This window comes from Grammomys surdaster, unplaced genomic scaffold (genome assembly GCF_004785775.1).
Source record: "Grammomys surdaster isolate TR1022 unplaced genomic scaffold, NIH_TR_1.0 275, whole genome shotgun sequence".
Taxonomy (NCBI): domain Eukaryota; kingdom Metazoa; phylum Chordata; class Mammalia; order Rodentia; family Muridae; genus Grammomys; species Grammomys surdaster.
In genome coordinates this window covers 2,787,387-2,797,242 of record NW_021604716.1, presented here as the reverse complement: position 1 = coordinate 2,797,242, position 9,856 = coordinate 2,787,387, and the positions used below count along the sequence as shown (strand labels likewise).

Sequence of the window (9,856 nt, the reverse complement as noted above, 5' to 3'; positions counted from 1 at the left end):
TTGTTTATGTGATTCAGTCATCCCACAGTGTGTGTATATGTATATATATAATGTGACATACATATATATATATATGACCTCACATCACCTGCCAGGTAAAAGTAATGTTATGAAAAAGGTCACATCCTCAGAAAGGACTTCCCAGCTGTCCTGTTTAAAGACACGGTACTCTTGTAAAATCCACTCCAGGGCCCATAGTAGTAAGGGTTACAAGAAAACCACTGATCATTGTTGAGGTTGACCAGAAGTTTATTAGGAGGCATGCCTCTAGAAACACACCTGTAAATCCAGTTACTTGGGAAGGTGAGGTTGGGTGTTCAAGAGTTCAAGGTCAGCCTGGGCTACTTAGTAAAGCTCTGTCTCAAAATTAAAAGGTCTTTTCAACAGACAGAACATTTGTAGGAGGCAAGTTTAGTGCTAACAGTTGAACTTCAACAGGTTGACCAGAGTTCCCTAAAAGGAGACTGTTAAATAAACTGCAGAGTCTCTTCAGCTCAAATAGTCTACAAACTTTTTCATCCAGAAATTTTAAAAGATAGGCAGTTTGATTCCAGTAGTGACCAGTAGCTTGTTGGGATTAGCCCCTTCACAGATGATAATCACGAACTTTGGACAAACATTTAAATCAAAGTATGTGATGTTGTTAGAGAGAAACAGAAAGTGGAAGGGAGCTCACCTTGAGGGAAGGGAGCCACTTCACATCTGCCCAGGTGAAATGGAAAGCTTGCCACGGAAAGTGAAGCTAGAAACAGAGAGCTGTGCTTTTAATCTTTAGTCACCAGGCAGCATATAAACAGGTGGGAGGTGGGGGTCGTCAAGAAATGTTTCAGTTCTCTCAAGAGGATCAGTCCAGGCTTTGCTCAGACCAGTTCCATTTTTCATTCTTGCTGACAGTGGTTGATCAGAGTAGCACTTGTCAATAAGCCTACCTATAAGATACTATGGGAGAAACACCTCTCTGTGGAACCAGACTCAAAACAATAGAAAGTCATTTTAAACATATATATACGTGTGTGTGTGTGCGTGTGTGTGTGTGTGTGTGTGTGTGTGTGTGTGTGTGTGTGTATCTTTGTCCAGTGTAATAGGACATCATCAAGTGCAATAGAACATCATCAAATTAGATCATATCGAACCATAAAGTTAGCCTCAGGCCTACAGGGGCATCTTTGCCAGTGAAGTTCTTGCCATATGCACATGAGGACTGGGGTTGGTATCTCTAGCACCCAGGGAAAAATCCAGGCATAGCAGTGTGTGCTAGTACCTTAGGGAGGTGTGGATTGACCAGAAGGGGCTGCAGGAGAACTTTCAGAGGTGACAGGAAAAATAAACCCTACCCCACCTTGTCATTTAACAAAGTCAAAAAAATTATACTGTAAAGATTTTCTTAATTTTATTCTAAGTAAAATTTATAACAATAAAATATAAAAATATAGCAGAAACATATACTTCAGTTCCAAGACTTAAGTAGTCATTATTCTACATCTCAAATAGACAATGAGGTTTTAAAAATTATTCTTGGGTTTGTAAGATGGCTCAGCCACTAAAGGCACCCGCCACCAAGCCTGAAAACTTGACTTCAGTCTTCAGCCCCACAGAATGGAAGAATGGAAAGAGGGAATCGATACCTGCAAGTGTTCCCTGGCTTCCATTTGAGTGTGTGTGTGTGTGTGTGTGTGTGTGTGTGTGTGTGTGTGTTTCAGTTATCATAACAAAATGCCACAGCCTGTATGGCTTAAACAGCAGGAATTTATTTTCTCACAGTTTAGAAGAATGACAGCAGAGGATAGCACACTGGGTCTGGCTAGGACCACGTCCCAGCTTGCAGATGACCGCCTTTTACTTGTGTCCTTACAAGATAGAGAAGGTATCTGTCATAAGAAGAGTTCCACTCCCATGCCAGGGTTCCATCATCAATCCTGACCCAACTCCAGTTACCTCCCACAGGTCTTGTCTCCACATTTCTTCTCACTGGGGGTCAGATCTTCAACACATGAACTTAATAGGGGTGGGAGTCCTCTCAACCTTCAGTATTATACATTCAAGAAAATCTGAAAATTACAAATAAACAAACAAATAAATGGTGTTACCAGAATGTATTCGCTGCTGTGATTTATTTATAATTTCTTTTGTGTTACTTTTATATGGCTGTAGTTATTTTGTCCATGTAATTTTGTATTATGATTCCGTTTTTAGTCAGTGCAGGGATCTAATCAGAGCTTCCTGAATGCCAGCCCTCTCTGTCGCTGGGCTCTCTGCACCACCCATTTAAGTTTTAATTTATATATTGATTTATCCATTTAATTTGGAGACTGCCTCTAGCCTCCTGCTAAGTTATTCAAGCTGGCCCTGAGCTCACTGTAGTCCAGCCAGACCTTGAACAATTGACCTCTGGTTTCTACCTTCAGTGTAGCTGGGATTGTTGGCATGTGCCAACAAACTGAGACTTGATATATTTAATATTAATATTTAATTAATATTTAATATTGCAGGATGAAACTTAGTTCTGTTACTAAAGATGCTTCATCTGAACTGTTTTTGAATGAACAGAAACAATTCCCCACCTGACTGCGTGATCCTGTGGCTGAATACTGGGTGGCTTCCCAATGTTTTACCAGGGTCAAAAAGGTTGTGATGAATCTATTATGCATAAAGTATTTACCTGTTTCTTAGATTATTTTTTTAAGTATAGAATTCCCGAAAATGGAAGTTGTATGCTTTTAAAGCATGTTGCCAAATTACTCTCAGTTTGCACAGATGCAAACAATGGGCTGGACATGTGCTTTAACTACTTGCTTTTAAATGGGAGGTAGTTGGTCCCACTAATGTGTTTGCTGGCTTGTTTTCAACAGGTAAACAGAGTCCGGTGAAGCCCACTTCTGGTGGTGCAGAAGCCCTGGGCCCCCAACCCCTCTGTAGCGGGCAATCTGCACTTCAAACCTCACCTAGTTGATTTTGTGTGGAAGGAGGCTTCCCATCCATCTCAGCCATGAATTTCCTCAGGAGGCGGCTGTCTGACAGCAGCTTTGTGGCCAACCTGCCCAATGGCTACATGCCGGACCTACAGCGCCCAGAGAGCTCCAGTAGCTCCCCAGCATCCCCGGCCACAGAGAGGAGGCACCCCCAGCCCCTGGCTGCCTCCTTCTCTTCTCCAGGATCCAGCCTGTTCAGCTCCTTCTCCAGTGCCATGAAACAGACCCCACAGGCCCCCTCAGGACTGATGGAACCACCAACTCCTGTCACACCCGTGGTTCAGAGACCCAGGATCTTGTTGGTCATCGATGATGCCCACACAGACTGGTAAGCAGCTTCAGAGATTGGATCTGGATGGGGCTATCTCACCTCTTGGGAGGAAAGAATAGAAAACAAGTATTATTAGAGGCTTACATAGTTTCTGATCCTAGCTGGGAGCAGGAAGAATTCATCAAAGAGAAGCTCTATGTCTTGTTTTCTAGGGGCCTTAGACTGGCAGAGCCATCTGCAAACTCGAGTTCCGAGTGTATGCTATAAACGTCTTAAAGTTTTTGATATGGGAAACGCTCGCTCACTGTGAGTGTTCTGGAGACACATCATGGAAACTATATGCCCTTTCCGAACAAGCAAAGTTTTTCAGCATGAAATATACCTCACAGTTTCCCTAGTTACCTTCTGCTCTGCCAAAATGAGGTTATTAAGAAGGTTCAAGAATCACCAGGGACTCACTATTCTTATCCTAACTCTTGGCAACAGATTATCCACACGTACATCCCACTTCCCGCATGAGCTTGACCTCTGATGCTCCATTGGGTGGGGTTGATGAGTTCTCTAGCCTCCTCCAGACAGTAAGTTCTGAAAGCAGTAATCATTCAGCAAGTGACCAATCACAGGGCACCAGGTCAAGCTGCTACATGGGAGCAGGTGAGGTGCTCATATGTATCTGCCTCTAGGAAATAAGTCTATACCCCAACTTTGTGATCCTGAGAGATGACAAATAGTGTAAGCCCCAGAAGACATAGTTTACAGTTAAGGATGTCAGGCTCAATTATGTAGACACAGAAGCACTATGTCCAAAACAGAGTTGTTCTGATGGCAGACCCATGCAGTGTTGGGGGCAAACTCATGTATGAGTATCTCCAGAACTCCAAAGACTGGCACATGGTTAGCACCCAGAACCCCCGGGAAAGTAGACTCAGGTTGGGGACTCTGCTTTGGAGTCGAAGCTGCGCATTTATTCAAAATGCATTCCTAATGGTCGCAATGCTGAAGTGTGTTCAGCTGATTTAGGTGGCAGGCCTCACCTTTGTGATGAGAAGTGACTTCTTTACTGTTAATTGCTTTATGCCTGGAACTCACTATGTAACCCAGTCTGAATTCAAACTCATGATGAAGCTCCCTACCCCTGCCTCCTGGGTGCTGGGATTACAGGTCTGAGCTCCCACAGCCAAACTAGAAATCATCTGATCTTAACATCTAGGGTAGCCTGGAAGTTACCTCTGTCTGGACAGTCTGATTTGTCTTCTATTTTCTCAAAAGCTTTTGACTCACAGACTTTTTGTGTCTGCTGTATGCTGGGACTCTGCGCTTGAGGCTTGGTGGCTTCAGAGGTTTTGCTTCCAGGCCCTCATTCAGGGGCAAAGCTCCTGTCCCTTTACCCAGTAATCAACTAGCTGTGCTATCCTTACTTAGAATCTCAGTTCCTATTTCATCAAACTTTTTTTTACAACTATATCTGTGTGCGATGTGTATGCATGTATGTATGCGTGTGCACATGTGTGTGGTTGCATGTACGTGCATTAACAAATATTCTCTATGTATAAGAGCTAAAAGTCAAGTGTCATCCTGAATCACTTTGCACTTTATTTAGAGGCAGGATCCCTCAATGAACCCAGAGCATACCAACTCTTGCTAGATGAGCTAACTGGCTCCCCCACTCCACCCCCTTGCATCACCAGGACTCCCTGTCTCTGCCTCCTCAGGGCTGGGATTATAGGTGACCACCACACCTTCCAGACTTTTACATAGGTTCAGGGATCTGACCTCCAGTCTTTCCAGGCTTGCAAGTGAAACACTTGATTCACTGAGCCATCTGCCCAGCACCTAACCAGACATTTGACCTAATTCTGTGCTAGTTGTCTTACCTCTGCCTCAGCTATTTGTCAAGAACATTGTTTCCTGTTTGGAAGTGAAGTTTAATAATGGAGACCATGGTGTGTAACAGCTAGGCCACGTTCTGTCCTATCCCTCGACCTCCCTCCAAGCTTTGTAGCTCTTGTGACTTGCTGTGCCTAAATGTGGTACCTACCTCCTCAAGGGGCTTTATGGAAGTGGCTAACATGAAAGTCAATATAAAAGTCCTTGGATAGCTACTAAGTGGCATGTAAGCATATATGTATACTATTGTAGAGAACTGTGGCCCTCTCTGTGTGTCATTAAAGATGGAGCAGCACCTTCCAGGCACTCTTGATTTATGCCTTTGTCCCCAGTATTGTGCAGAAAAGACAGGGTTCATCCCATTGTGTCTGGTTTCCTCTTGGCATTCTTTCCTGCTTAGGCCCTGATAAGCAGATGTGACTGCTCTGTATCTGCCCACAGAGCCTGTGGCACTGTGACAAGGCACAGTGAACAAGGCTAAGATCCAGCTAGTGGCCCCAGTCAAGTAACATTTAAATTTTGACTTTGGACATCGATCTCCTTAATCTATATAAACTAGTACTGTATAAATCTTAGGTGCTGCTCCCTTGGGAGGTGGTGGTAGAGATAACAGTTTTGGCCTGAGTCGTCACTCCATGTGTTGAAACATCTATCACTTGCTTACACTTTAATTGGGCCTTAAGGACAACAGTGTTTGATTTCCGGAATTCTTGTCCTCTGGTGGGGAAAAAGAAGCTGAGGCTCGTGGGCTTACCTGGGAGTTGGCTCCATATTCACTGAATGTTTGTGACTGAGACTTCCTACCACAGGCTCTTCATCTTCTCCTTTGAACTCTGTTCTTAAATATTCATGACCTCTCTAACTTCTCAGCATCTCAGTGGCATTCCCAGCTGTCTCCAAATTAATGTTCCCTGGGTCCCTTAGAATCGGTCTTGCTGGTTGTGGTGGGGCACAGCTGTAATCCTTGCACTTAGGAGGCTAAGTTTGAGAGGACTGTGAGTTCAAGGCCAGCCTCTGCTATATAGGAAGACTGTTTCCAGAACTCAACAGCTTGCAAACACCAGAAGATTCTCAATCCTACTTACAGAAATCTCCAAAAATGCCTGGCCACATCTACCAAAATTAGCCAGCAGGTGGCAGGCTAGCCCCATGGTCCAGTGTATCCTGGCAGAGCCAGTTGCCTCCAGGTCCTGCTTCTTCCTAGCGACTCCTCTTTTGTGTGAAGGTCTCCAAAGAGGAGGAGGCTGTGAAAAGAGAAGAAGCCAGCTCCCACAGCCTCTTCCTTCCCTTTTGAGATGATAATGAGAGGGGCTTCGACTGTTGGGGCTGAAAGTAACCCTACCCCCCAGCCCCGGGGCACACAGCTGTCTGCTTCCTGACCCTTCTCAGACTCAGTCCTGCAAACTCTCTTTCTCTATTGGTCCAGGGCCAATCTGTCTCATGAAGTTTCCTTGCAAGCAGAGAGTGTGGTGGGAACCAACGCTTCTTCTCAGGGTCCAGCTGACAGGTTATTTGAATCTGTGGGTCCAATCAATAACACCTGAGAACTGGCCAGACCCCTGGGAAAGGGACCTTGCGTTTATTTTTTCTTAATTTTCTTCCAATCTAGTCCCTCAGTGGCTACACCCTTGGAGAAAATAACACAGTCCCTCACAGCAACCATTAACAGCCATCAGCTCCTCAGGAATGGGTGGGATCTTGTGGACACCACCTCTTCACTCTCTCTGATGGAATGTGGAAGGGTCTGTGTGTTCATGTGACAACCCTCGCATACTGACACTCTTAAATTCTGTGATGCTCTCAGGCCTTGACAGGGAATGATATAAATGTCCAAATTACGGATCATCAATAATCATCATCTGATGGTTATGCTCATCAATCACTTACTCTCAGCTCTTGCACCAGATATTAATCTTTACATCAGCCAACACCCTCTAGGATAAAAAGCAGCTCCTCTGCCCCAGGCTGAGAGCAGCACTTGCTTATGAGCATACACATAAATGTTTATAAGGCAGTTTGACAGCCTGTCCCTTGGGAGAAACAGTAGTGGGATGTTCTCCTCTCGAGCCTTTCTCAGCCATAAGTCTTTGATTTTGATCACGTTTATAGTGTTTGCATTTTCTGAAAACAAACTGAGATCCCAAGCTGCCTTTGCTGCAAGGATTCATGGCGGAGCACTTTAAGATGCAGCTTGTGGAGGTGAACCTAGCCATGCCATGGGCCTCCAGAGAGCTTCTGCCTACCCTACTGGAGGTCTGGCTTGGTAGCAGGTCTGTCTTCTGGAATGGGATGAAGCAGTCAGTCTTGGGAGTCACAAGGGAAAGCAGTGAGCAAGTGAGTTAGTTTCCAAGCTCAGTTTTCCTCAGCCTGTTGCCCCAGCAGGCATGGCTCCCTTGAGTAGAATTTCCAGAAGTTTCTGTGGCTTCAAGCTTCCATTCTCGACCTTGTCTCCTGGTTACCTTCCAACCTAGCATCATTGTATCCTCTCTGGAAACAAGCCAACCTCCACCCTTTGATGATGCACCACCAGCCTAAACTTCAGCACTACTCATCCTGCTTTGAAACAAGCGATTCCTAAGCACTCATCACCTTAGCAGTTTCTGTTTCCCATTCCCCAAAATATCGCTTCCTACTATGTTTACCTGGCCAATGTTTGTTCCTTCTTAGAAACTTGAATAATAGGTAAAGATGTTGCCTCTTCTAGGGAACCAACTCTGACATGAGCATCCTGTTCACAGTGCTGGTTGCTACCTCCCTAGTGTAACTTAGCACATTATTCACAGCAGCCTTGTGGCTCGTATCAAGCAGGTTAGTCACTGACTCTTCCTCAAGTTGCGTACTCATCTTCCTATTGTCTAGAGCGCCATGCACACTCAGTACACAGTGGGTGTGTGTTATTGTCCCTATCCCTGTCTAATCAGTTTGACGTTATGAACTTACCTGACCTTAGTAGTCGGTAGTGCTACATGCATAGTGGAAGGGGTCAAAATTCTAATCCCTGTACTATGAAATCTTAGCTCTTTATCAGTATGCTAGGTCCCTGAAAAGTGAATGCTTTGGATAATTTTTAAAAGAAAAGGGAGAGGCTGAGACGGTCCTAAGTGCGATCCCCAGAACCCACATAAAAAGCTGGATGTGGTGGCACACACTTGTAATCTAGCAACATGGACCTGGACACAGCAAGATCCCTGGGACTCAGTGGCTATCCCCATTCTAGCCTACTTGGCAACTTCCAGGTTCAGTGAGAGATCTTGTCTCAACAATAAGGTGAACAGGAGCTGAGTACGACACACGAGGTTTACCTCTGGCATCCACAGATGCACACACCCCCTAGATACACGCACATGAATACCATGAATACCCCTTGCACATGTACACATACAAAAGTAAGCAGGAAGATATGTGGGTGCACCCACCAGGGCCCTAGTTTTGAATTTCAGAATAAAATACGTTCTGTTAATTAGCAACTACAAAGACCATAACCTGGTGGAGTAGATGAACCATGCTTGCAGGTTCTCTGGAGAGAGAGGAGGGGCACTGGACACCTAGATGCAGATAAGCCTTTTCCTGGTGGTCCTCTCTCTTCTCAGTTAACTTGCTCTCAACTGACTGCAGTTCCATCTAGCAGTGACCTGTCTTATGTCTGCTTACCCCACCCCTTTCTTGTTTATTTGACAAATGGAAAGGGTGGCCTTCATTTGAAGTGCCCCTCAGCCACCATGCATGAAGCCTAGAGGCTGTCATACCTCATTTGCCTGGCAAGGCACAGGTAATGGTGGCCCTGGCTGAGTGCCTGGTGCACTTCTAGGTTGAAAAAGACTGAGACGGGCATCTGTGTCTTCTCTCCCACTGTGGCCCGCCCACTCCTAAATGGTGTCATTGTGTTTCTATGCATAGAGCAGCACAGATGACAGAGACAGTGGGAAATGTACAGTCATCTGGGAAATTATTGCCAGTGACAAGGGATGAGTGTAACCATGAGGAATGAATTTGGTGGAAGGCTTAACTCCCACTTGCTCTCACCACGCATTCAACCTAACAGAAGATCATACTGGCTCTCGTGAAGACAGTTACCCAAAAGTCATAGGCGCTATCAGTACACAGCATTGTCCACCAGCACTCCCCAGTGGACTGACCAGGGGCTGTCGTCCAGGTAAGGAAGCAGCAGAAGATCGTCAGACATCCTCAAGGAAACCAGAGTGGCTGAGATGGGGGAAAAGAAGAGCCACCTTCCTACCCAAGCCTCCCATGCTGGGCATGAAGGAGATGCTGGGCAGTCTGGATGGACCAGAAGAGCAAAGACACACAAGAATCAACAAGCTCCAAGGACCAACCATGCCCTCATCATTACCTGAGTAGCTTTATGAATGGGTTTCGTGTCTTTTCCTGTTGCTGGGAGAAAATACTCTGACAAAAGCAACATAAGGAAGAGATTTCTTTTTAATGGCCAACAGCTCCAGTTATGCTGGGGGACTCTCAGGGGCTGGAACTTAAGGTATATGGTTGCATACATAGAACCCATAGTTAGTAAGAGCAAGCATATTGCCACCCAGCTTGTTCTCTCCATTTTAAACGGACCAGGGTCCTCTACCCCGGCAATGGTCCCTTCCGCAATTAAACTTGGTCTTCACACATCAGTTAATATAGTTAAGGTGATCCCCACTGGCATGCCCAGAGGTACACCTCCCAGGTGAGTCTAGCTTCTGTCAAGTGACAATGAACACTGACA

The 9,856-nt window shown here is 45.3% G+C and overlaps 1 protein-coding gene across 3 annotated transcripts in view; it reads left to right on the top strand.

Annotated features, from left to right (window-relative positions):
• Positions 1–2,847: 2,847 nt before the first annotated feature.
• Positions 2,848–9,856, top strand: part of Syn3 (synapsin III) — a 416,223-nt gene continuing 409,214 nt past the window's right edge. For 2 of the 3 annotated variants that reach the window (XM_028776969.1, XM_028776970.1), the window contains exon 1: positions 2,864–3,297. In XM_028776969.1, coding sequence (XP_028632802.1) covers positions 2,987–3,297 — 311 coding nt within the window. In that variant the 5' untranslated portion in view covers positions 2,864–2,986. Of the gene's footprint in view, positions 3,298–9,856 lie in introns of all 3 variants that reach the window. The other variant, XM_028776968.1, reaches the window with a different exon arrangement.